At 61.8% G+C, this 23,989-nt stretch overlaps 2 protein-coding genes, 1 long non-coding RNA gene and 1 other non-coding gene across 14 annotated transcripts in view; 2 read left to right on the top strand and 2 right to left on the bottom strand.

Moving 5' to 3' along the window:
- Window positions 1-3,469: 3,469 nt before the first annotated feature.
- Window positions 3,470-12,297, top strand: LOC133771534 (uncharacterized). 7 transcript variants are annotated; one of them, XR_009867584.1, is made up of 4 exons: window positions 3,470-3,569; window positions 7,941-8,049; window positions 8,565-8,658; window positions 11,718-12,297. It is a non-coding gene; the product is annotated as an uncharacterized LOC133771534 (long non-coding RNA). The 7 variants fall into 7 exon arrangements; XR_009867583.1 differs by having other exon boundaries at window positions 7,903-8,049; XR_009867580.1 differs by lacking the exon at window positions 3,470-3,569 and adding an exon at window positions 3,623-3,892 and having other exon boundaries at window positions 7,748-8,049.
- A 971-nt stretch (window positions 12,298-13,268) lies between these two features.
- Window positions 13,269-15,536, bottom strand: RPL12 (ribosomal protein L12). Its single transcript, XM_062207512.1, has 7 exons — window positions 15,402-15,536; window positions 14,948-15,021; window positions 14,516-14,614; window positions 14,297-14,378; window positions 13,824-13,910; window positions 13,458-13,570; window positions 13,269-13,318 (listed from the first exon to the last, which is right to left on the bottom strand). Exons 1-7 carry the CDS (start codon window positions 15,436-15,438, stop codon window positions 13,313-13,315), a joined length of 498 nt encoding a protein of 165 aa, XP_062063496.1. The 5' UTR covers window positions 15,439-15,536; the 3' UTR covers window positions 13,269-13,312.
- Window positions 13,989-14,115, bottom strand: LOC133772099 (small nucleolar RNA SNORA65). Its single transcript, XR_009867725.1, has one exon. It is a non-coding gene; the product is annotated as a small nucleolar RNA SNORA65 (small nucleolar RNA).
- A 78-nt stretch (window positions 15,537-15,614) lies between the features above and the next one.
- Window positions 15,615-23,989, top strand: part of LRSAM1 (leucine rich repeat and sterile alpha motif containing 1) — a 33,958-nt gene continuing 25,583 nt past the window's right edge. The window contains exons 1-8 of one of the 5 annotated variants that reach the window (XM_062207507.1): window positions 15,615-15,693; window positions 16,481-16,595; window positions 17,278-17,395; window positions 17,626-17,682; window positions 18,075-18,119; window positions 19,191-19,268; window positions 21,246-21,314; window positions 23,534-23,618. In XM_062207507.1, coding sequence (XP_062063491.1) covers window positions 17,324-17,395; window positions 17,626-17,682; window positions 18,075-18,119; window positions 19,191-19,268; window positions 21,246-21,314; window positions 23,534-23,618 — 406 coding nt within the window. In that variant the 5' untranslated portion in view covers window positions 15,615-15,693; window positions 16,481-16,595; window positions 17,278-17,323. Of the gene's footprint in view, window positions 15,704-16,313; window positions 16,392-16,480; window positions 16,596-17,277; window positions 17,396-17,625; window positions 17,683-18,074; window positions 18,120-19,190; window positions 19,269-21,245; window positions 21,315-23,533; window positions 23,619-23,989 lie in introns of those variants that run through there. The other 4 variants (XM_062207506.1, XM_062207510.1, XM_062207508.1 and 1 more) reach the window with 4 other exon arrangements.

Below are 23,989 nucleotides of genomic sequence, written 5' to 3'. Positions count from 1 at the left end.
TTGTGCCTAGCCCCTTCCTTGGCCTCAGTTTTGGGATGAATAGCCATCGAATCTTTTTAAAAATTTTTTTAATATATTTAGTTCAAAGGCAGAGCAACAGAAATGGAGAGAAAAAATGTTCCTTCTGTTGGTTTAATCCCCTTTATGGGTCAACAGCCTCTCCCCAAGTAGCTGCAACAGCTGGGGCTGGGCCAGGTCGAAGCCAGGAGCTCCATCCGGGTCTCCCACATGGGTGCCAAGGGCCCAGGAACCTGGACCATCTCCCCCTGCTTTCCCGTGAGACCCTGGCTGCTGCCAGCCAGAGCTGAGGCTTGTCCTGACGCCCCCAGCGGCCGCAGGCGGAATCGCACCAGCTGTGCGCCCAGACCGCAGGACCGAGGCCGGGAAGCTGCCCCCGCCTAGTGGCCGTTAGGGGGTTAGCACCGGCTGGGCCCTGGGCAGAGGGTGCTGGCCGAGGTGTGACGCTCTGCCAGTTGGCTCCGTCCCTACCAGGTGAGCTGCCGCTGGCCAAGCGAGGGAGAGTCGAGCTGCTGCTTCCATCGCTCCCGGGCTGGTCCCGCTCTGTTCCTCCCGCCCTCACAGACCACACTCCCAGGAGTGTAGAAGATGCCCACGCCCATTTCCCAACCCATCATCGAAACAACCAACAGCTGGCCGCGAAGGTCCCTGGGGACGGGGGGGGGGGGCATCCTGGGTGTCGACAGAGCCTTCCCTGGCGAGGGGAGCGCCTGCGTGGGGTCTGGCCCGCCGACCCCTGCCGCAGCTGAGTCCTGGCCCCAGGGTGGGGGGAGGGGGCACCATCCCCGGCACCGGCACCGGGTGAAATGACCGGAGAGGACCACGCGAGGGAGCAGCTCAGAGGCTTCTTTGTGTTGCGGAAGAAGGCACAAACAGGCGAGGGACGCCCCAGGGGAGGGGACCACAGGTTCCGGGAACAGTCTCCCCACAGCTTGAGCCCCTGGTGTCCTTGGTGCTGCCCCTGTGTGGACTGGGCTGGGACACAGCTGAGACTGCACAGTGATGCTGGCCACTGGTTAGACTCTGGTCAACAGGAAAACCCAGGCCAACTGTTGCCATAGCAACCGCTGTTGGCTTCACACCCAATGGCCAGGGAATGGCTGACGGTTAAGATGACGAAAATTGGGGCCGGCATTGTGGCGTAGAGGTAAAGCTGCCACCTGCAGTGCCAGCATCCCATACGGGCACCAGTTCAAGTCCCGGCTGCTCCACTTCCAATCCAGCTCCCTGCTAATGCACCTGGGAAAGCAGCGGAGGACGGCCCAAGTGTTTGAGCCTTTGCTACCCCGTGGGAGACCTGGATGAAGCTCCTGGCTCCCGGCTTCAGCCTGGCCCAGCCCGGCCATTGTGGCCGCCTAGGGAGGGAACCAGCGTATGAAAGATCTCTGTTTCTCTTAACTCTTTCAAATCTTTTTTTAAATGACAAATGTCATCCAAGATATGGAGGTGGAGGAATGGGGACACAGCGGTAGGGTTCTTCCCTCGAAGGCCGCCCATCAGAGCTGAGGCCAGCGGCTGTGCCTTCCTGGCCGTGAGCAGACAAAATGCCAAGCTCGGGTTTGGAGGGTGGTGGGGTGGAGAAAGGGTTGGAGCAGGCATTCGGAGCCCTCATCAAGAGCCCAGGAGAACCTGTGCCTGTCTCAAGGAACATCATTCATTCACTCATTCATTCATTCGGCACTGGAGTACCAGTGAGTGCCAGGCCCTGTTCTGCAGTGGTGATGGAGCAGTGCCAGGAAAGACAGTGCCTGCTCTAATGCAGCTCATCTAGACAGAGGCGATCAGAGGCAAACAGGTCCGTGGGATGTGCTCAGAAGTGCAAAGTGCCAAGCCCGAGCAGCCACTGTAGGGGCAGCACGGGCGGCTGCTGCCCAGGGCCCTCAGGTGCCTCCCCGGTTGACCCAGGCTGACACAGCACACATGAGAAGCAGCTCTAACCCCTGTAGGTGCAAAGGCCCTGGTGGGGGGCGTCACTGTGAGTGCTGTAACCACTCCTGGCCCGTGTGGCTCAGCAGAAGGGGAAGGAGCCTGTGGAAGTCAGAGCTGCCTGTGTCGCTTGTTTCCCCACGAAGCCCTTTCTGAGCCAGCGGTTCTCAAACTTCAGCGTGTATCAGGATCACCTGGAAGCACTGTCAGATCAGAGACTGCTCACCCCCATTTGCTCCTCAGGTGCAGAGTAGGACCCCAGCTTTGCTTTTCCAACTGGGCTGCAGGTCCCACTTGGACAGCCACTGCCCCAAGGGGACAAGGCATGGATTGCTGGGCCCTGCTTTATCACAGGCAAGGACAGAGCCGGGGCCGCCAGGCCGGGGCACTTCTGGCTGCTCTTGGGAGAGGGGTGCATTTGCCCCGGGTGCTCTCTGATCTCCACGTGCGGTGGTGGCCGGCATAGGGGGAGGGTCTGAGGCTGCTCACGGCCACCTCGGGGGCCAGCTCCTGTCTGATCTGCTTTCTCAGGCCTCCTTAAGGTTGGGTCCAGGCAGGCAGGGTCCAGCGGGCTAGGCCACCTCTTGGGATGCTCACATCCCAGGTCAGAGTGCCCGGGACCAAGTCCCATCCCTGCTTCCAATCCAGCCTCCTGCTAAGGTGGACTCAGAGAGGCAGCGGATGACGGCTCGTGCACTCGCACCCGAGTGGGAGACCCACATGGAGTTCCAGATTCTTGGCTTGTGCCTGGCCCAGCCCTGCCCATTGCGGCTATTGGGGAGTGAATCCGCAGATGAAAGATCGATCTCTCTCTCTCTCTCTCTCTCTCTCTCTCTTCCTCCCGCCCTCCGTCATTCTTTCGAGTAAATAAATCTTCATATTTTAAACACGGGCACCGATGCGGCTGAGGGCTGGAGGTGTGGGACGCCCCTCCAGCCCCCGATTCTGGCGTCCATTCACTCCAGCATGGTTTTCCCACCTCCGTCCTAACCCCCGAGCCTCCGAGCGCCAGGTGACACGGCACGGGGCCTCACTGCAGAAGCGGCTAAGGTTCCACGACTGACTTCCAGACAGTCTCAGTCACCTGGGTGGACCCCACGGAACCAGGAGGCTCCGCCAAGGGGGAGGAGAGCGGCAGAAGAGAGTGGGGAGGCGGCAGCCACAGGCCTCGGTGAGGCCGCGGACCCCGAGGCCAGAGCGGCCAGAGTCCACCAGGGCCCGGGGTGACCCAGCCCGCGAGCGAGCCGAGCCCCGCCGCAGAGTTGGGGCGGGACGCGGTCCGCGAGCTGTGCGGCTTTGCCCGGCCTCCGAGAACACACGGGCCCTCAGGTTCATCTAGAAAAATCAGAAGGGAGCTGGCCTTCGGGAACCTGCTTGAGAAACGGCTTCGGGGCATGGGCCGCGCCCTGAGCCCACAGAGCCCTAGGCGACAGGACCCTCGCCACCGGGACAGAGCGGCGCCCCGAGCCCAGCGAGCGTCTGCGCCTGCGCCAACGCCGCCGTTCCCAGGGTGCCTCGCGGCCGGCTCGCCCGCCGTCCCAGAAGCCCCCAGGCTCGGGGCCGCGGAGGACCCGGCGGACACGCGCGACCAACGAGAGCATGGTGGGCTTTGGGACCGGGAACAGGTGGACGCCTCTCTGGAGGGTGCGGCCCACGAAGCTGCGCGGCGTCCAAAGCCTGGCGGCCGGAGAGGAAAAGGCTCTGGCCGGCGGTAGACCGCGGCGGCGGCGGCGGGCGTGTGCGCATGACCGGAAGTGGCGCCGGTTCCTCGCGGCTAACAGGGAAAGGCTGCAAGGGCCTGGTAGCCTGCGTCCTGCCTGAGGCTGAGCCGAGGAGTGGGGACGCGGAGCGGGGAAGGCCCCGCGGCGGGCCCGGCCCGCGCCTCTGCGGGAGAAGCCGGGGAGGAAGAGGAGTCGCCCCGCTGAGCGGGCCCGGTGCTGGCGCGGAGGTGAGCGCGGCCGCAGGAGGCCGCCCTCGGGGTCGCCGCGGCCACAGCCGTCGGGGACGGGCCTCGGGCCTGTGCGCCTGCGCTCAGCGGGCTGAGGAGGGGGCGTGGAGGCAGCCAGGGTGCTCGGAAGCCGCGAGGCCGCCTGGGCCTCTCGGCTGGTACTGTCCGCGGGAGGCCGCGCCGAGTGGTGCTGACCCCCGTGTCCCCGTAAACATGAGCCAGCCAGGGGACCTGCGGCGTGTTGACTTGTGCGTCCCGGCCGGGTCCCAGAGCGTCGCCGCCGTCCCAGGTCGCAGAGCTAAGCGGGTCGTCCCTGGGCAGAGCGTGCTTGTCCTGGGCCCTGTGTCATCTGCCCCGCCCGTGCGCCCCTCGGTCGTCCCCGCCGAGAGGTTAACGGGCTGGCGGGGGTGATCGGGGTGCCGAGAGGCTCCCTCTGACCCTCCCCCCTCCCTCCCGGTGAGCTGCGGGCCTGCAGGGTGAGCCCCGGGCCCCGGGAACCTCCTCCTCGCAGTGACAGTCGGTGCCGCTTCCATGCCTCAGGGCTGCTTCCTCTTCCCCAGGAGCTGCCCTGTGGACCCTGCCCTTCCCGAGGTGTGGGGGTGGGGGGGCACACAGGGAGGGAAGGAGTGGCTGCGGCGGGGCCCAGGTGAGTGCAGACGCTCCCTGACCCCCCCCCCCCCCGTGAGTGCAGACGCTCCCTGACACCCCCCCCCCCCCCGGTGAGTGCAGACGCTCCCTGACACCCCCCCCGTGAGTGCAGACGCTCCCTGACACCCCCCCCCCGTGAGTGCAGACGCTCCCTGGACCCCCCCCCCCGTGAGTGCAGATGCTCCCTGACACCACCACCCCCCCGTGAGTGCAGACGCTCCCTGACCCCCCCCCGTGAGTGCAGACGCTCCCTGACCCCCCCCCCGTGAGTGCAGACGCTCCCTGACACACACACACACACACACACACCCGTGAGTGCAGACGCTCCCTGACACACCCCCTCCCCCCCCAGTGCAGACGCTCCCTGACACACACACACACACACACACACCCGTGAGTGCAGACGCTCCCTGACACACCCCCTCCCCCCCCCAGTGCAGACGCTCCCTGACACACACACACACACACACACACACCCGTGAGTGCAGACGCTCCCTGACCCCCCCCTCCCCGTGAGTGCAGATGCGGGGAAAACAAAGCAGGAGCCACCCTGAATCCCCGGAGACGGCGCTCGGTGCTCCCCTGGCCGCTCGCTCAGACGCTCCCTTGTCTGTCGTCCGCAGCGTGGGTTTGCTCGGCCCGCATCCTTTAGAATCCGCTCAGGGTTTGAGGAGCGTTTTCCGGTTTGCTCACAGGGATCCTACCGAAGCTTCGCCAGCCGCGGCCCCGAACGCCAGTCCCTGAGTCCGTTTGTGCAGCCTCCTGGGTTGAGGCTTAGTTCACTTTCTGCCTTCTTTTCACTGACAGTGTTGGCCGTGGCTGCTGTTTGTCTAGGTTTCCTGAGATTATGGCTGTGGTCTCTCGGCGCTGTGCGGGCAGACTCCACGGCCCTGCCCACGGGAGCCCAGGGCGCTGTGCGGGCAGACTCCACGGCCCTGCCCACGGGAGCCCAGGGCGCTGTGCGGGCAGACTCCACGGCCCTGCCCACGGGAGCCCAGGGCGCTGTGCGGGCAGACTCCACGGCCCTGCCCACGGGAGCCCAGGGCGCTGTGCGGGCAGACTCCACGGCCCTGCCCACGGGAGCCCAGGGCGCTGTGCCTGGGCAGAAGCTTCGATGCTTGGGCTCAGCCTTATCAGCCCAGCGCCTCTCTGCCTTGTGTTTGTTTCTTTTGGGTTCGCTCTGCCAGTGACCCAGTTATGTTAACATCTCACAAAACCAATGTTTTAAATTTCTCCAGGACTGCCTACAGTTTTTCCTTATGTTGTTACTTGGTTCATGGCGTTTATATCTTAGACTTGACCTCCTTGGTTACTGGGAAGTAATATATTTTAAGTTTTAATGTTTGAAGTATTTCATAGCTTTGAACACTGACCCTGGGGCTAGCGTCGGGGCACAGTGGGTTAAGCCGCCGCTTGGGATGCTGGCGTCCCGTATGGGTGCTGGTTTGAGTCCTGGCTGCTCCACTTACATACCTAGGAAGACAGCGGAAGATGGCCCAAGTGCTTGGGCCCCTGCCGCCCCCGTGGGGGACCCAGATAGAGCTCCAGGCTCCTTTCTGGCTTTGGCCTAGCCCAGACCTGGCCAAGGAGGCCATTTCGAGGGAGTGAACCAGAGGATGGAAGAATCTCTAGCTCTTTCTCGCCGTCTCTCTCCCTCCTTTCCCATTCGCCCTTCCTTCCTCTCTCTTCTCTTTCTCTCTCGCTTTAAAAGACCAGTCCTTTTTCTCCATTTGATTGATGTGTGCCTCCGTGTGAAGGGTGGCGTGGGAAAGCCGGAAGTCAGGAGTCCAGTCTGCACCTGGAAAACCACGCTGGCTTGCACGGGCAGTGGGGTGAGTGGGAGAAATGGACAGATACTGGGACGTCAGGAGGAGCCCTGGGCTCCAAGCCGAAGCACCACGGGAGGAGAAGGTAACACTCGGTCTCTACCTTGGCCGACTAGTAAGTGAGGAACCGTTCCCTGAGCTGGGAATGGACAGGAAACAGCGGGGCAGGTGGACCCTCCTCCTGCACGGCGGACCTGGCCACGTGCTGTGGTGTCACTTCCTGGTTGGTCTTCCCTTTCTACCAGGCCGCCCCACTCCCCACCCTTCCACACGTGTCTCCAGAGGGGGCACTGTGCAGAGCAGGTGCCTCGTTGGCATAGGATGAGCGTCAGCTGTGACCTGCACGCCTCACAGCTCCCTGTCTGCACCTGTTACAGGACGTCCGGCCCTGCGGGTCTCCAGGGGCTCAGGAACCAACTGGGTGCTTTGCTGACAAGCTCCCTCTTCCCACGTCTCTCTTTTAAAAAAAAAAAAAAAAAAAAGATTTATTTATTTGAAAGAGTTATGGGGGGGGGGGGAGGTCTTCCATCCGCTGGTTCACTCCCCAGATGGCCTCAACGGCCGGAGCTGCACCGATCAGGAGCCAGGAGCTTCTTCTGGGTCTTCTACGCAGGTGCAGGGGCCCAAGGACCTGGGCCATCTTCTGCTGCTTTCCCAGGCCATAGCAGAGAGCTGGATCAGAAGTGGAGCAGCCGGGACTAGAACTGGCACCCATATGGGATGCCAGCTCTTCAGGCCAGGGTGTTAACCCGCTGCACCACAGTGCCAGCCCCCCACATCTCTTTTCCTCGTGGCGAGCCCACCATCTTTCCGTCCTCCAAGCAGGAAACGTCTCTGATCCACCTGTAGCTTCCCCAGCAGGTCTCCCTCCACGTGACAGCGACGCTGTTGAAGGCCACCTCCTTGCCTGCCCCGTCCGTCTTCCCTCCGCGGCGCATCTGTCTTCCAAGGGTGCTCTGTTGCTGAGGTTGTCCAGTCATTCAAGACCGCGTCCTTCCTCAGCTGCCCTTTCTAGAACTTCTTCCCCTCTCCACGCTCCCCTGGCCTGCCTGCCAACCACTTCCCACACAGCAGGCCTCCTGGCCTCTGTGCCATCGCTGGTGGGCCTGCCTCTCCCGGCGGTCTTCCCCGAGTCCCTGCTCCCGCCTAGTCTGTTCTTGGACACGGCGCCTGCTGGCTGCTGGGCGGGCTGGATGGTAATCGGTTCTCCGGAACATTTGTTACGTGCTCTGGAAAGCCGCTCCCAGCTTTCTCTGAGAACTCGCACCTGGTTCTTCACCGTATCGGTCTGATTGCGTTTTTTCTGTATTGGCTCTTTTAACTGCCAAGCTCCTGTTGGTTTTCGCCCATTTGATTTTCCTCCGTTCACTTCGGTTCTCAGCATTTACTCATAGTCTGTCAGAACGAGGAAGCTGTGAAAACCAGAGGTGTTCTGGGCCGTGTCTGGATCTGCCACAGTGTGAGGTGCACGGGAAGTGACGGGTAACTTTCCAGTCCCCAGAGCTGCCGCTGTTACTCATGTCGCCCCCATGCCAGGTCCAGACGGCGCTGGGAACAGGGGTCTGTTGTTACAGGGATGCGTGCCCTCCACCAGTGTGACGCGGGCTCCGACCGAGGAGGGGTGGAGCCCCCACAGACTCAACGAGGGGACACCAGGACAGTCCGGGAACCTGGCCCTGCTGGGTGAGGCGCTTTCCTTCCTAAAGACTGAGCTGTTCATTGCTGAAAAGCCGGGGCCCCGCCTTCCCCGTGCAGGGATCTTGGGTTGCTGTGGTGCATCTTGGGATAGGGATCTTGGGTTGGTGTGGTGCACCCTGGGAGCGTGCTGATCCCCCTGGTGGCCGGCTGGCAGACAGCCATTCCATTGTCTTCCCCTGGGGCCGCACCTCCACCTTCTCTGATTCCCAGGAGCCGGGGTAGCCCTGGGTCAGTCCCTCCGTGGCCGGCACACCCCACCTTCCGCAGTAGGCTTCCCTCTGGGCCAGGCTCCTGGAACCTCCTTGAAGCGGTTTCCTTAGCTCCTTCCAGGGGAGCTTCACTGAGACCTGGGCACCGCGTCTGCCGGGTTTGTTGCCGTGTCTCCTGCCTGCACCAGGTCCTCGTTGTTTGTTGGGTGAATGAGATGAACGGCCTGACCGGCCCGTTTGGAGTGACTATGCTCACTGCACTCTCAGGCCTGTGTGTTCCTCCCTGAGCAGGACTTCCGGCATCCCGGCCTGATGAACTCCTCGCTGGACCAGAGGGAGGCCTCGTGGCTGCTGAAGGGAGCTGACCCCGGAAGCTCCTGTCCAGGTGAGCAGGGGTCTGGGGGCAGAGGCCATTCTGAAACACGTCTGCTCGACCCCTCTAACGACCCTGCGAGGAAGATGAGGATGTGCCCATTTTACAGAGGGGAAACCAAGACACTGATGACCGCAGGGAGTGCTAGCACTGGGGTGCACCCAGGCCTCACTGCACAGCTTCCTCCCCCGGAGCCGTGGCGGCCCCTGGAAAAGCCCTTCCCTGGGTGGGAGCCCGCGGCGTCCCTGCAGGCCTGGCGCATCCCTGCTTGGTGGTCCCTTCTCGGAGGCGCCCATGCCTTCCCTTGCCAGCTGTGACAGCCCCTGCCTGGCTGTTACATCCTGCCGAACTGTCCTGAAATGCCACAGCAGGCCCCAAGGTCATCGCTCCAGAGCACTGAGTAGGGGACCTCACGGGCTGCAGCCTGCCATCCCGACAGGAGAGAGAGGAAGGATGGACCCAGGTGTGTCTGCCGCTGGGGCTGGGAGACGGACTGGGTGAAGCCTTCAGGGGTTTGCCCAGGGCCCGCGTCCCGGCAGCACTACAGACAGCTTCCTCAGTGCCTGGGACCTGAAGGGGCCAGCTTGGCCTCAAGCCTGCTGGGGAAATAACGCAGGGAAAACAAAAGGAAGAGAAAGCAGTTTTTGTGGAAGCACAAGTGGACTAAGCCACTAGGAGGTGATAGCCTTGCCCACTTTTCTAAAAATGTGATTCTTGCCAACGTGGCATGGGAGCACACTCTGCCTTCTTCACCACGTGGCGCCTTGACACTGCCGCCTGTCCTTCCATCCCGCTGTCCTCTTCCCAGCAACTTGTCCGTGTCCCTGCCTCCTTCTTGGTGCCTCTCTCCGAGAAATAAGGTAGAAGGCAAAGGAAGAATCTCAGAAAACTGATCCTTGCCCTTCCTGCAGCCACACTCCCTGATGCAGACCCTGTGTGAGAGACAAAGGGGTCTCAGCACACATCTGTATTCCGCACTGATTCACATGTTAAAGTGCATGGGGTCCTGGGGCCGGCCTTGTGGCACAGCAGGTAGAGCTGCCGCCTGCAGCACAGGCATCCCATGTGGGCAGTGGTTCGAGTCCTGGCTGCTGCACCTCCGACCCAGCTCCCTGCTAGTGCGCCCGGGAAAACAGCGAAGATGGCTCAAATCCTTGGGCCCTGCACCCACGTGGGAAACCTAAAAGCCCCGAGCTTCTGGCTTCAGCCTGGCCCAGCCCAGCCAGCCCTGGCCATTATGGCCGTCTGCAGTGAACCAGCAGATGGAAGATTTCTCTCTCTCCTCTCTGTAACTCTGCCTTTCAAATAAATGGTTTTTTTGTTTTTGTTTTTGACAGAGTGGACAGTGAGAGAGAGAGAGAAACAAAGGTCTTCCTTTGCCGTTGGTTCACCCTCCAATGGCTGCCGTGGCCGGCGCACCACGCTGATCCGAAGGCAAAAGCCAGGTGCTTCTCCTGGTCTCCATGGGGTGCAGGGCCCAAGCACTTGGGCCATCCTCCACTGCACTCCCTGGCCACAGCAGAGAGCTGGCCTGGAAGAGGGGCAACCGGGACAGAATCCGGCGCCCGACCGGGACTAGAACCCGGTGTGCTGGCGCTGCTAGGCAGCCTGTCGAGCCTCGGCGCCGGCCCTCAAATAAATGTTTTTAAAAATTTTAATTTAGGGGCCAGCGCTGTGGCACAGCGGGTTAATGCCCTGGCCTGAAGTGCCAGCATCCCATGTGGGCACCGGTTAGAGTCCCTGCTGCTCCACTTCCAATACAGCTCTCTGCTGTGGTCTGGGAAGGCAATGGAAGATGGCCCAAATCCTTGGGCCCCTGCACCCACGTGGAAGACCCGAAATAAGCTCCTGGCTTCACTCTGTCTGTTGCGGCCACCTGGGGAGTGAACCAGCGGATGGAAGACCTCTCTCTCTGCCTCTTCTCTCACTGTGTAACTCTGGCTTTCAAATAAATAAATCTTAAAAAAAAATTTTTTTTAATTTATTTGAGAGGCAGAGATACAGAGAGGAGAGGAGAGAGAAATCTTCCATCTGCTAATTCACTCCCCAGATGGCCATAACAGCCGGGGCTGGGCCAGGCCGAAGCCAGAAGCCCGGAGCTTCTTCCAGGTTAGGGTGCGGAAGCCCAGGTACTTGGGCCATCTTCTGCTTTCCCAGGCACATCAGCAGGAAGGTGGATGGAAAATAGAGCAGCCAGGCCTCGACCCACTGCCCACGTGAGATGCCGATGCTGCAGGTGATTTAACCTTCTCTACCACAGCCCCAGCCCCTAAAAAAATCTTGAAAAACAGTAAAACCTATTTGCTGATTATAAAAACAATGCTATTTATTAATTTATTTTTTTGAAGATTTTTATTTATTTGAGAGGTAGTTAAAGACAGAGAGGTCTTCCATCTGCTGGTTCACTCCCCACATGACCACAATGGCTGGAGCTGGGCCGATCAGGAGCTTCTTCCAGGTCTCCCATGTGGGTGCAGGGGCCCAAGGACTTGGGCCATCTTCTACTGCTTTCCCAGGCCACAGCAGAGAGCTGGATCGAAGTGGAGCAGCCAGGACTAGAACTGGCACGCATATGGACGCCAGTGCCACAGATAGAGGCTTAGTCCACAATGCCATGGTGCCAGCCCCACTATTTATTCTTAAAGCAACTTTTTTGTAGCAAAAATGACTTACAAATCAAGATTCCCTAAAAATCCCAGCACATCACAAAATGTGACATTTTCCTAAAATGAACACTAAGTGAGCAGGTCCATGTAGCCCTTTCTCCAGCTAGCAGTGTGCTGCTGACTTCTCCCCGCTGTTTGTTCTGAAGTCTGTAGCCTTCGTTAGGACGCTGTCAGCAGGGACTCAGAGGGCTCAGTCTGTCCGCAGCTGTTCGTGCACACATTTCGCACACAAGCCAGGCTGCGGGTGGTGCGCGGCGTGCCCTCACCCCTACTGTAGCGGGTTCTCTGTAGATGTTGGTGTGCTGTGCCGGGCACGCTGCCCGTGCATTTGTGCACTCTAGCGGGTTCCTTAGGGCAAACCGCTCCTGACGTAGACCCCTTGGCCTTTTATGTCTCTTCCACCAGGGCAGTTGCTCTTTAATCTCTGCAGATGGGAAGGTCCCTGCGTCACCTAGGCACGCGCTTTCTGAGGAGCCACTGCAGGACCCAGGTGCAGCGGTGCCCGCGGGGCAGGCAGAGCGCGGTCTGAGCCGTCGCAGCACACGGGAAGCCGTACAGGTGCCAGGTGCGGCAGGGCCTCCAGCGACTGCTCCTCACTGTCCCAGCATCAGAAGAGCCACATGGGGCAGGGGAGAAGCCCTATGCGTGTGGGGAGTGCGGCAGGGCCTTCAGCCCGAGCACCAACCTTCTAATCCACCAGAAGACCCACACGGGGAGAAGCCCTACTCTTCAGTGAGAGCTCGGCGCTCATTCTGCATCACGTAATCCACTCAGAGTGCGGGAAGGCGTTCAGCCAGAGCTCCTCACTCTAGAATCCACACGGGCCTGAAGCCATACAGGTGCAGAGAGCTCGGCGGGGCCTTCTGGCACAGCTCAGCCTGTCAGACACCAGACTCCACACCAGACAGTAACTGCACAGCGCCCCGCCTGCTGCCTCAACTGAGCCCTACAAGCACCTGTAATAAAGCCAGTTTGTCTTTTAAAAGATAATTTACTTCCTTAAAGGCAGAGGTGGAAAAAGGTCTTCCATGCACTGGTTCACTCCCCAGATGCCACACAGCCAGAAGCTGACCCTAGGTCGAGCTCCTCCCAGGTCTTCCATCTTGCACTGCTTTCCCAGGTGCACTAGCTCCCAGCGGGACACAACCACTGCCCGTGAGATGCTGGGGGCAGCTTTACCGGCTGTGCCACACTGGGCACACCCCTCAGTAAGGGCCAGAGAACAGGGGGTCTTAGCAGCGCCCAAGCCAGAGAACTCTGGATTCTGATTTACCCTCTGTGGCAGGTCCTCCAGGAACCCCGTACCATTCCAGGGAAGTGATCTAACCTGTGTGAAGGCCTAGGCCAGGTATTGTGTTGTGTGCTTCAACTCACCAGTCTCCAACCTGTTTCTCCCTCTTCCTAACACAAGCCTTCATCCCCTTTCAGGTTGCACACACACACAGGCACCCAGCTGCACGGCCTCTACCTGCCTGAGCCCTACAGGTGTGTGCTTCCCTTCCCGGCTCCTGGGCAGCCCCCATCGCTGGCCTACTCGAAGCCAGCTGGGCCCTCAACCATGTGCCTTCCACATTGCCACGCCTCCACCTGCTGCTGGAGCTCAGTACCTCCATCCAGGAGCAGATTAAGGATCAGTGTGGGGAACAAATCCTTAGGGGAAATTCTAATTCCACTTAAGGACCCAGGAGCCCCTTTCACACAATGCGGGAAAAGCAGAACTAGGGGCAGGCAGCAGGTCAGCCAGGCACAGCTCTGAAGCTTGGCTGCACAGCAATGGTGGGCCCTGGGCCCCAGCCACCCATCGATCAGAGTTGGGTGGAGACACCCACACTGAGTCGAGGTTTTCTTTGAGGGCATGCCCGCTACCCGCAGGAGTCACTAATTAGGTTCTGCACTCGGCCCCACTCCCGCCCAGGAAGGGAGCCAGTTCCCCCAAGAAGACGCCACAGCGAAAGCCACTTGTCAGATGATCCTTTATTCCAACAGTTCCTCTCTGCTTCTTAACTCTGTGAGGAAGAAAGCAGGTCTCAGTGACCACCGGCCACTCCAGCCTGGCAATGCATCAGCTGTACCCCCCCCACCCCACTTCTACACGCAGGGGGACCACTGGCCATCCCCCCCCCCCCGTCACCCGCAGGCACTCACAGCCGGGCACTCCACGGCACCACTGTTGATGTCGTCGATGATGTCGTGAGGGTGGCGGCCGTCCACGTTGCAGCCCACAGACTGGGCGGTGCCCAGGATCTCCTTGATGGTTCCTGAGAGCGCAGTGGCTTCAGGAAAGGCTTGGTCCTCTCTCGGCACTCAGGCCGGGAGTGTGTTCCCCCACTCCCCTTGGAGTCTGGAATCCCCCCTGGTTACAAAGCCCTCACAAGGTCTCCACACTCACTCCCCCTGCGCCCAGGTTAAAAACCCCACTCAGCACCAAGCGCTTCTGCACAACACCGCCCCCAGTCCTGGATCACCCCGAGCGGAGCGGACCGGTGAGCCGGCTCCACGCCCTGCGCTTACCGGAGAGTTCTCTGGCTAGGGACCGGTGGCGCATCTGCCGGGCAATGTTGACGATCTCGTCGAAGGTGATGTTGCCACTGTGTTTGACTGCAGGAAGGACCAGGGAAAGCTTGGTCAGCCTGAGGGAGGCCGCCTGTGAGTCTCAAGGCCCCGCCAGCCGTCGCAGGCTGTTCCCGTGCTTTCGGCACAGAGTTATCCACATGGAGGACAACCCTGTTTCCTAAGCCGGGGCTTCCTCTCAGCTCACCACTGGATTGCACCAGCCAACAGCATGGGCAGGCGCAGTGGCGGGTGGCTAGGGACACGACCGAGCCTCCGCCAGGAGAAGCCGGGCTGGGGCCCACTGCTCCCACCCCCCCAACGCACGGGAAGCAGGACCTGCCCCACACCAGCTAACCCGTCACCTCCCACAGTCATATACAGGGGACACCCAGAGCCGCCGTCGGTCACAAACCCCTAGACAAGGCACTCACTGTTCTTCTGCTTCTTCCTGTCTCGGGGGGGTTCCTTGAGGGCTTTGATGATGAGGGCCGAGGCCGAAGGCACCACCTCGATCTGCAGGACACAGTCTTGTGTGAAAGAGCCCGACCCCACTGGATCCCACACCAGTGAGTGTGGCCACGCGGCCACCCACGTGGGCTCCCAGAGCACGCCCAGCCCAGCCTGGGGGCCGTCAACACAGGCGGAAATACCTGGGCCTGTCGGTTCTGTATGGTCAGTTTCACCGTAATCCGCAGCCCCTTCCAGTCGCCGGTTGCCTTGGCAATGTCATCGCCAACCTTTTTGGGAGACTGTAGAGATACGGGCGGGTAATCAGCCTGCGCCCGAGCTGGGCCGCAGACCCAAAACCTGCCCAGTACCGCCTACCTCCCTCCGCCAGCGCCAGGGCAGCCGCACCTGCGACCCATTCCCCAGGTAGCACCGGGCTCCGGTGCGGCCAAGCCTCTAAGGGCCCCTGCACCGAACCCGTTTGCGGAGGCAGGGCCCTAGCTGGCCACGGCAAGATGGCCCTTAGCGTCAGGAGCGACGCTCGGGTGCCCCGCGACATGGACGCGGTACAGCGTGGAGCCGGCCACGGCCCCCGCGGGTCCGCCGCTCGCTCCGGCCGCGCCCCAAGTACTCACCAGGCCCAGGGGGCCGATCTTGGGGGCCAGGGCAGACGTGGCGCCGACCTCGCCGCCGGTGCACCGCAGGTATACTAGGGGGAGGGAGGGGAAAGCCGGGGCCTCAGCGGACGGGCCGCGCCTCCCCGGGCTGCCCACACCGGCCGCCGCCTCTCCCGACACAGCACCAGGAGCTCCCGGGGATCAAGGCCGGACACGCGCTCCTCGCTCGGGCGCCGCAGCGGAGGCCGCCCCGGCCGCCCGGGACCCGCACGAGGGGCGCGGAGACCCCCGAAGACAAGCCTTACCCTAAGGCGTGCGGGCTGCAAAGCCGCCAGGGTCGTCCGGTCCTCCCTCCCCATCTACACGCGGGAAAGCCGAGGCCCGGGACGCTCCGCTTCCCGCACGGCAAAGGGGCGCGGCGGGGCGCGGGGAGCCGCCACCCCGCAGCCCCGCTCCCAGCGAGAGCACGCACCGACTTTGATCTCGTTGGGATCGAACTTGGGTGGCATGGTGGAGGCGCCTGGTGTCGGATGAACCCGGATTCGGGACGACCGAAGAAAGTTGCACCTTGGCCTCCTCCGAGCCGAATCCCGAAAGGCCGGAAGTCCCGCCGACCGCGCCGGATATAAGCATGAAAATGCGGCTCTCGCGAGAACTCCTGGCTCCACCTAAGAACTCCCGGCTCCGCCTGGCGACGCCCTTGCCGCCATGTTTCTTGTGGGCAGGCTCCTGCGGCTGAAGGCTGGAGAGCCGGGGGCACCGCGGTGAGCCGGGGTAAAGGATTCGGAAGCGAGGTTCGGGGCAGTTCGCCCGAGGGGAGTCAGAGAGGACAGGCTGCTCCCGAGATCCCGGGCCTGGCTGTTTGCTGTGCTCTCGTACCGAGAGGGTCACCCCGGGGTCCCTGTCACCGAAATCCAGAGACCTGCCCCTCCCCTGGGGGGCCCGCACCCCGCCCCGGGCTCCCCCTGACCCCTTCGTGGTGTGTGGTCCGCTCAGCAGACCTAAGCCGGGTGCAGCTCTTGCCCGTGCGAGCCCGGCGTCCCGGACTCGTCACTCCTGCTCCGCAGGGCTTTCGGGGCTGCTGGGTTTCGGTCCCAGCTCCTGCCCAGAGGAGCCGCAGCCACTGCCCAGCCCGGTGGCCCCCTGTCACCCACCCGGCCGGTGACCGCCGCCGAGGGGAGGGTGGGTGTGGCCCTCGCCCCCCCCCCCCCCGGCTGGACGCCAGCACAGAGGGAGAGGCTGGGGGCTGACCTGGGAGGAGGTGGGGAGCGGGGCGGGCAGGCTGCGGCAGACAGGGGCTCTGCGGGAGTGGCTCCTCGGCTGGCAGCCCGCACCCCTGTGGGCGGAGACCTCTGGTCTCCACCGCTTCCCCAGCCGCGTCTGCTCCCCTAGCCCTGATCCCTGGGTCCGTGTTTGCCGGATGGGGGGCGCTTTGTGGCCGTGGAGCGTTCGCTGTGTGCAGGTAGCGGCCGTGCTGGGGGCCTTAGGTGTGTGAAGTCGCTGGATCCCTGGGAAGCCGGTGTCGGTGACATTATCGCTCACGCTTAACAGATGAGGAAGCCGTGAGCCACGGTGACACAGCAGGTGGCTGGCCGAGCCTGGCTCCCTACCAGGGCCGGCGCTTGCTTGCTGGCGGGTGGCTGCCCCCGAGCACGGATATTTGCAGGTACTGGGCAGGGCCCCAGCGGGCGGTGGGCACCAGCTCCTGGTCCAGGACCCGGCACTCGTGTGTGCCGTTATCCGAGCACCAAGGAGTTGGCAAACCCCTGAGGATCAGGTCGTGGAAGCCCAGGGTTCCAGGCTGCAGACCCAGATCCCTGAACCTGCTGAGCGCCAGTTTCTTCACCATAAACAGGGCCCTGGTGAGGGTCCCGTGGAGTGATGACTGTGAGGGCGGCCAGGCGCCTGAGGGTCGGTCACCCCTGAATTTTTATTCAACTCCGAGATCTCTCTGGCTGTGATGTAGCTGAGCCCCCCAGGGTCAGGGCTGGCTCCAGTCTGGTTCTGCCGATGCTGATGTTCTAGCTTGGGGGAGCCGGAAGTGACCCCAGTCTGTTAGGGTCCTCAGGGAGAATCCTGAGGAAGTGTGGAGGCCCGGCCGGGGTCCCCCAGTGGGTCCCTGGCGAATGTGGGACCACACACGGATCACGTGGCTTGCCGCGTGCCCCTTCCACCCCAGCCGGCTAGTTACTGAGTCCTGGGCACCTGCAGTGTGGGCTCAGGGAACTGGCGGATGAGACACGCGGTACTGCAGGCTAGGGCGCGCTCTGGGTCCCTGTGCCACCTGTCCTGGGCGCTGGGGAGCCGTGACAAACTCCCCAGGCCCCAGCGTCTCTCCTGTGCCCCAGCGCCCTGAAGATCCGCTCCGGGGAAAGGGGACGGGGAAAGGGGACGATGCCGCTCTTCTTCCGGAAGCGGAAACCCAGCGAGGAGGCTCGCAAGCGCCTGGAGTACCAGATGTGCCTGGTGAGGGACCCGGGGTGGCCCTGGCCCCAGCCCGGCTCAGCTGCACGTGCGCTCCCTCCCCTCTGCCTCTCCAGCCCCTGGCCAGCCCCGGCCTGGCTGGGCACACTTCCCTGTGGGATCACAGTCTTCATGGAGGACACACAAGAATCCACTCACCGTGCCCCTTGCAGCTCCTTGCTTTCGCGCGGCCTGTCCACTCCGCAAGGACTTTTTTATCTCGTTACCCTTAGGCGAAGGAAGCTGGGGCGGATGACATCCTGGACATCTCTAAATGTGAGCTCTCGGAGGTAAAGTGAGGACATGTCTGGGCCGTGCATGTGAACTGCCCTGCTCTGTTGGACCCCGGGTCCCCTGCGGAGACGGGCGTGCAGTGGTCCCTGGGGAGGGAGGAGCTCCCGGAAGGAGATGCAGCCTTAGACCTCCGGGTCTGAAAGAGCTCACGCCATCTTTTGTTTTCAACTGGGTCTCCAAGGATCCCGGAGTCTGGTTAGGAAAGGCTCTGCAGGTCCCTCGGTGCTGGCAGAGCAGGGATTGCCCAGCTCCCCCTGGGGCCTGAGGAGGCGGGAGCAGGGGACAGGGTCCCTCTGCCAGCCAGCCCGCCCCGCCCCAGGAAGCCCACCACGGGAGGGAGGGAGGCCACCGCGGAGGGAGGCGCTTACTCTTCCTTATCTCACCTTAGATTCCGTTCGGGGCCTTTGCAACCTGCAAAGTTCTGCAGAAGAAGGTGAGCAGGGATTCTTTCTTTTAAAGATTTATTTATTTGAAAGGCAGAGTTACAGAGAGGCACAGAGAGAGAGAGACAGAGGTCTTCCATCCACTGGTTCACTCCCCAATTGGCCACAATGGCGGGAGCTGGGCTGATCTGAAGCCAGGAGCCGGGAGCTTCTTCCAGGTCTCCCACATGGGTGCAGGAGCCCCAGGACCTAGGCCACCTTCCACTGCTTTCCCAGGCCACAGCAGAGAGCTGGATCGGAAGTGGAGCAGCCGGGACTAGAACCGGCGCCCATACATATGGGATGCAGACCCCACAGGTGGGGCAGGGGGGACTTCTTTCCAGAGAGTCCTGTGCTGCTCCTGCACTTGTTGGAAACCACGCGGGGCTTTGGGAGCTGCCCTCCCGGCACAGACACCTCCTTCCCCCGGGTTCTCTCCTGCTGTGGGATGTCACAGGAGAGTGGGCCCTGGGTCACATCCTGGCTCCGCCCCTCCCTGGCTTCGGGACCTTGCACCCACCTAGCTCAGCTGCTGCTCTGTCCCAGGTGCTGGGAGGATTGAGTGAGCAGCAGGGAGGCGGGAGGGGTGGAGTGGGCCGCCTGCCGCAGAGGGAGCACACGCTGGGTCTGGGGGGCCAAGGCGGGGATGAGTGGTTCTTCCACTGGGCATGCCGTGGGCAAGAGTGCCCTAGTGAGACGTCTGGGTGCAGACAGGTGGGAAGGCTCCACGCCCCCAGAACCACGAGCGCCTTCTCCGTGGCAGCACCACCACACTGGAGGCCGCCCAGAGGCGTGGGCCGGGCCCCGGGCCAGCCCAGCACTCCGCAGCCCTTGGCTTGTTGAACCATCTCGGCAGCTGCTTCCTTATTCTCCGGGGAAGGTTGAGACCAGGGCAGCTACTGGGGACCCCTCCCTCCCCTCGCGCTCCTGAAATTCCAGGGCTGGTTCTGGGTGGCGTCCCCTCGGGAGTGCCTGGGCAGGCAGGGACGTCTCAGGCCTGCGTGGTGGAGCTGCCTTGTGCCCTGCCCGCCCTGCCCGCCCTGCCCGCTCCTGCAGCCTAAGGGCCACGCCTCTGCCACCAGGTGCTGATCGTCCACACCAACCACCTCACCTCGCTGCTGCCCAAGTCCTGCAGCCTCCTGAGCCTCGCCACCATCAAGGTACCGGGGTCAGGGCGGCCGGGCTCCCTTGCTCCCTGGCGCCAGCCTGGGGCTGCATCGGCGCGGTGTGGGCTGTGCCTAGGGAAGGATGGCAGGACAACTGGCCATGGCCCTGCCCACAGGGAGCTCGCATGCCCCCCCCCCCCCCGTTCCTAAGCTCCGGCATGTGGTTTCCAAAGGAGGGGGGCAGGGGGCGTCCAGTGTCTTGTGGCCAATGTGAAACCCGTGCCCTGGGATGGCTCCCCCCGTCCCTGACGGCAGGGTCCTCCAGGCCGGGGGCTGGGATGGAGTCACGGGTGCAGGATCGCTCTGCGTGGACAGGAGCTTGGGAGAAGCCTGGGCGCTTAGGCATGCGCCGCTCTTCCTGGCCGCCTCGCGGTGGGGGTGGGGCCGTTACGGCTCTTCATCTCTGCTCCCACGTGTGCTGTTTTGTGGTTGGAAAATATGTTTATACTTACGTGTACCCGGGTTTCTTTTTTTTTTTTTTAAGGATTTATATATTTATTTGGAAGTCAGAGTTACACAGAGAGAGGAGAGGCAGAAAGAGAGAGGTCTTCCATCCGATGGTTCACTCCCTAATTGGCCACAATGTCCCAAGCTATGCCGATCCGAAGCCAGGAGCCAGGAGCCTCCTCCGGGCCTCCCACATGGGTGCAGGGGCCCAAGTCCATCCTCCACTGCTTCCCCAGGCCACAGCAGAGAGCTGGATCACGTGTACCTGTGTTACATGTATGTTTCGTATATGTGTGCATCACGCATTTGTGAGCACATAGTTCTACCTGTGTCTCCTGTGCCTTTTGTGCTCATTTTTGTTGTTAGGAAAAAATAGCAGGGGATGGGCGCTGTGGCACAGTGGGCTAAACCTCTGCCTGCAGGGCTGGCATCCCATATGGGCGCTGGTTTGAGTCCTGGCTTCTCCACTTCCAATCCGACTCTCTGTTGTGGCCTGGGAAAGCAGTAGAAGATGGCCCAAGTGCACCTGCGTGAGAGACCTGGAAGAAGCTCCTGGCTCCTGGCTTCGGATCAGCTCAGCTCCAGTCATTGCAGCCGTTTGGGGAGTGAACCAGCAGATAGAAGACCTCTCTCTCTGTCTCTCTCTGCCTCTGCCTCTCTGTAGCTCTGCCTTTCAAATAAATAAGTAAAGATTTGAAAAAATAGCAAATACAGGTAAGCCAAGGAAAGGGAGGAAGATGCTGTCCTTTTTTTTTTTTTTTTAAGATTTATTTTCACTTATTTGAAAAGGCAGAGCTACAGAGAGAGAGAGAGGTCTCCCATCCACTGGTTCGCTTCCCAAAGGCTGCAACAGCTGGAGCTGGGCCAGGCCGAAGCCAGGAGCCAGGAGCTCCATTCAGGTCTCCAGTGTGGACGGCAGGGCCCTGCACATGAGCCATCCTCCGCTGCCTTAGCAGGGAGCTGGATCAGAAGTGATTTTTTATTTTTGAAAGATTTATGTATTTACTTGAAAGAGTTACACAGAGAGAGAAGGAGAGGCAGAGAGAGAGAGAGAGAGGTCTTCCATCTGCTGGTTCACTCCCCAGATGGGTGCATACAGCCAGAACTGTGCCACTGCCTTCCCAGGCCATAGCAGAGGGTTGGATAGGAAGTGGAGCAGCCGGGACTTGAACCGGCTTCCGTATGGGATGCTGGCCCTGCAGGCGGTGGCTTCACCCGCTACACCACAGTGCCGGCCAGAGGGACAAGACAGGCGCTGTTTCCTTGGGGCGTCAGTGGACTTCCCTCTGCAAGCCTGCACAGACACCGCGCCGTGTTGATCTCTACGCGCGCTATTTTAGGCACACTTTTCACTTTCCAACAAGAGGAAATATTCAATAAATAAAAGAAGAGAATTGCATAATAGATTGAAAAAAAGAGAGCGAGGTGGGAAGGTGACCGCTGAGTGGGAGAGGACAGCCGGGTGCCCTGGGCCCCCACAGCAGGGGCGCGGGTGGCTGCTGACGGCGGCGCCTTCCTCCGCAGGTGCTGGATCTGCACGCGAATCAGCTGGCCGGCCTTCCTGAGGACGTGGGGCAGCTCACCGCCCTCCAGGTGAGGCCCAGGCGACAGGCCGACCTCTGCTGTGCTCTGGCCCGCGAAGGCAGGCGTCCTTCGCCAGCTCCACCGCCACCCCCCACCCCCACCTTGTCTGTCTGGTTTTTTTAAGACTTGTTTATTTATGTATTTGGAAGGCAGAGTGACAGAGGGAGAGGCAGAGAGAGATCTGCCGCCAGGCTGAGCCGGGAGCCTGGAACTCTGGCGGGGTCTCCCGTTGTGGGGGAGGGCCCCAAGCCCTTGGGTCATCTGCTGCTGCTTTCCCGGGTGCCTTAGCAGGAGCTGGATGGGAAGCAGAGTAGATGGGACGCGCACCAGGCACCCCGCCGTGGGATGTGGGCATCGCGGGGTGGCTGAACCTGCCGCGCCCCGTGGGATGTGGGCGTCGCGGGGTGGCTGAACCTGCTGCACCCCAGCACCCCCTGCCCAGCCCTGGCCGTTGCAGTCTGGGTCTGGGGCGTCTGTCCGTCATATCTTTGTCATGTGATTTTTGAGCTGCCACAAGTGTACAGAAAGAAAACACCCAGCAACCCTGCCTTTGGAAAATGGTGCCAGCCACACTCCGGGCGGAATCGGCCCGTACACCGTGTGTGCCGGCTCTGTGCCAGCCCCGCGCTGGGCCCGTCCTGTGCAGCAGGTGCTGGTGTCGCCCCATTCTGCGGAGGACAGGGGGGCTTCCCCTCGCCCTTACATGGGGCCCCATTCTCTTCCTGGCCCCAGGAACCCACGGAGGGGCCGCCTGCCTTTGCAGCCTCCTCTCCGGCTCTGCCCGCTGCACCGGCTGCAGCCGGCTCCTACAGCCGCTGCCCTCTGCGTCCTCCCCACCAGGGCGCCCCTGCGCTGTCAGGGGCTCTCCCCGGCTGGCCGCAGGGCTCCCCCACAGCTCTTAGCCCGGATGCCCCCAGGAACCCTCCCCAGCCCTCCCTGTCTCTGGGTTCCGGCTCGGTGACTGTCCCCTGCAATGTGTGGTCTCTGAGGGCAGCACCATCATCCCACACTGCGTGGCACGTGGAGAAGGCCACGCCCATTTTACAGAAGGGAAAGCGGAGGGGCAGAGAGGACTGCAGTGGGCTGAGGTCACACATGGTGGGACCATGTCATGGCCCCCACCCCAAGCTCCAGGGGATATCCCACCGCGGAATCTTTGAAAATATGTCTATTTGGGCTTTTTTTTTTTTTTTAAGATTTATTTATATATTTGAAAGGCAGAGTTACAGAGAGGCAGACGGGGAGAGAGAGAGAGAGAGGCCTTCCATCCGCTGGTTCACTCTCCAGATGGTCGCAACGGCTGGAGCTGCACCGATGTGAAGCCAGGAGCCAGGAGCTTCTTCTGGGTCTCCCACATGGGCGCAGGGGCCCAAGGATTTGGACCATCTTGTTGAATCGGAAGAGGAGCAGCCAGGACTAGAACCGGCACCCATATGGGATGCTGGCTCTTCAGGTCAGGGCGTTAACCCAGTGCACCACAGCGCTGGCCCCAGCTGCTCCACTTCTGATCCAGCTCTCTGCTATGGCCTGGGAAAGCAGTGGAGGCTGGCCCAAGTCCTTGGGCCCCTGCACCCTCGTGGGAGACCCAGAGGAAGCTCCTGGCTTCGGACTGGCCTAGTTTCAGCTGTTGTGGCCATTTGGGGAGTGAATCAACAGATGGAAGCACGCTCTCTCTCTCTCTCTCTCTGCCTCTCTATAATAAATCTTTAAAAAAATCATTTATTTGAGAGACAGAGCTCCCGTCCACTGGTTCGCTCCCTAAATGCCCGCAGTGTCGGGATCCAGGAACTGATTTCACATCTCCATGTTTGTGGCAGAGACCCAAGCACGTGAGCTGATTGGCAAGGTGCACTAGCAGGAAGCTGGCGTGGGGGCGGGGCTGCCCCCTGAGCCCGGGAGCTCCTGTGTCGGCCACAGGTGTCTCAGCCAGACCACGTGCCCCCCCTGGTAACTGGGCATTGTGTGGCCAGCAGCCACGGTGGAACCTCAGCAGGAACCGCGTTCAAGGCCTCAGCCTTGGTCTCCTGGGCACAGGACGTCACCGCGCTGAGCCCAGCCTCGGTTTTCTCATCTCTCAAATGGGATCGTAACAGTCTGCGCCTTCCTCACAGAGCTCGCAGCAGGCGGTAAAGGCTCAGGAGCGAAGCACCTGGGTGACACTGGGCCGAGGGCCGGCGTGAGGGGCACGGCGTGGTCGCTGTTGCTCATCATTTGCGCCTCTTTCTTAGGTATTGAACGTGGAAAAGAACCAGTTGACACATCTCCCGCGCTCCATTGGGAACCTGGTCCAGCTCCAGACCCTCAACGTGAAAGGTAAGGGAGCGGGAAGCCCTGGTCAGCTCGGGCTGTCGCAGGCGGGATGCAGAGGGTGCTCTCCCGGGGGCCATCGAGGGCCATCGGCCTCCACAGCGACTCCTGGGGTGGGGGAGGGCAGGCGGCCTTGACGGCAGGGCTCACTCCGCGTTCCTAGTGAGCGGTGGGGAGAGTGGGCGGAGCTGGAGGAGCCCGGCCTGTCCATCGCTCAGCCGTGGGCACCTGTGAGGGCAGTGGAGCCGTCCCGGCGGGCAGAGGAGGACGTGAGTCTGGGGCCGTGACTTGCAGCAAGCCAGCGGGGCCAGGATCCTGCCCGGTCTCCTTGCCTCTCCCCGCCGCCCCGGCGCTCACCTCTCACTGCCCTGAGTGCT

Source organism: Lepus europaeus, chromosome 12 (genome assembly GCF_033115175.1).
Source record: "Lepus europaeus isolate LE1 chromosome 12, mLepTim1.pri, whole genome shotgun sequence".
Classification (NCBI taxonomy): Eukaryota; Metazoa; Chordata; class Mammalia; order Lagomorpha; family Leporidae; genus Lepus; species Lepus europaeus.
The sequence above is the reverse complement of the archived record's forward strand: the minus strand, read 5'-3'. Positions and strand labels throughout refer to the sequence as shown.

Bases quoted from the DNA above. Each gene is read 5' to 3' on its own strand.
- RPL12 (XM_062207512.1), bottom strand. From the start codon at position 15,438: ATGCCACCCAAGTTCGATCCCAACGAGATCAAAGTCG. The intron at 13,911-14,296 runs GTGAGTGCCTTG...TCCTTCCTGCAG, and splicing joins CAGGAAGAAGCAGAAGAACA to TCAAACACAGTGGCAACATC. The intron at 13,571-13,823 runs GTAAGCGCAGGG...CTGCGCTCTCAG, and splicing joins CCTAGCCAGAGAACTCTCCG to GAACCATCAAGGAGATCCTG.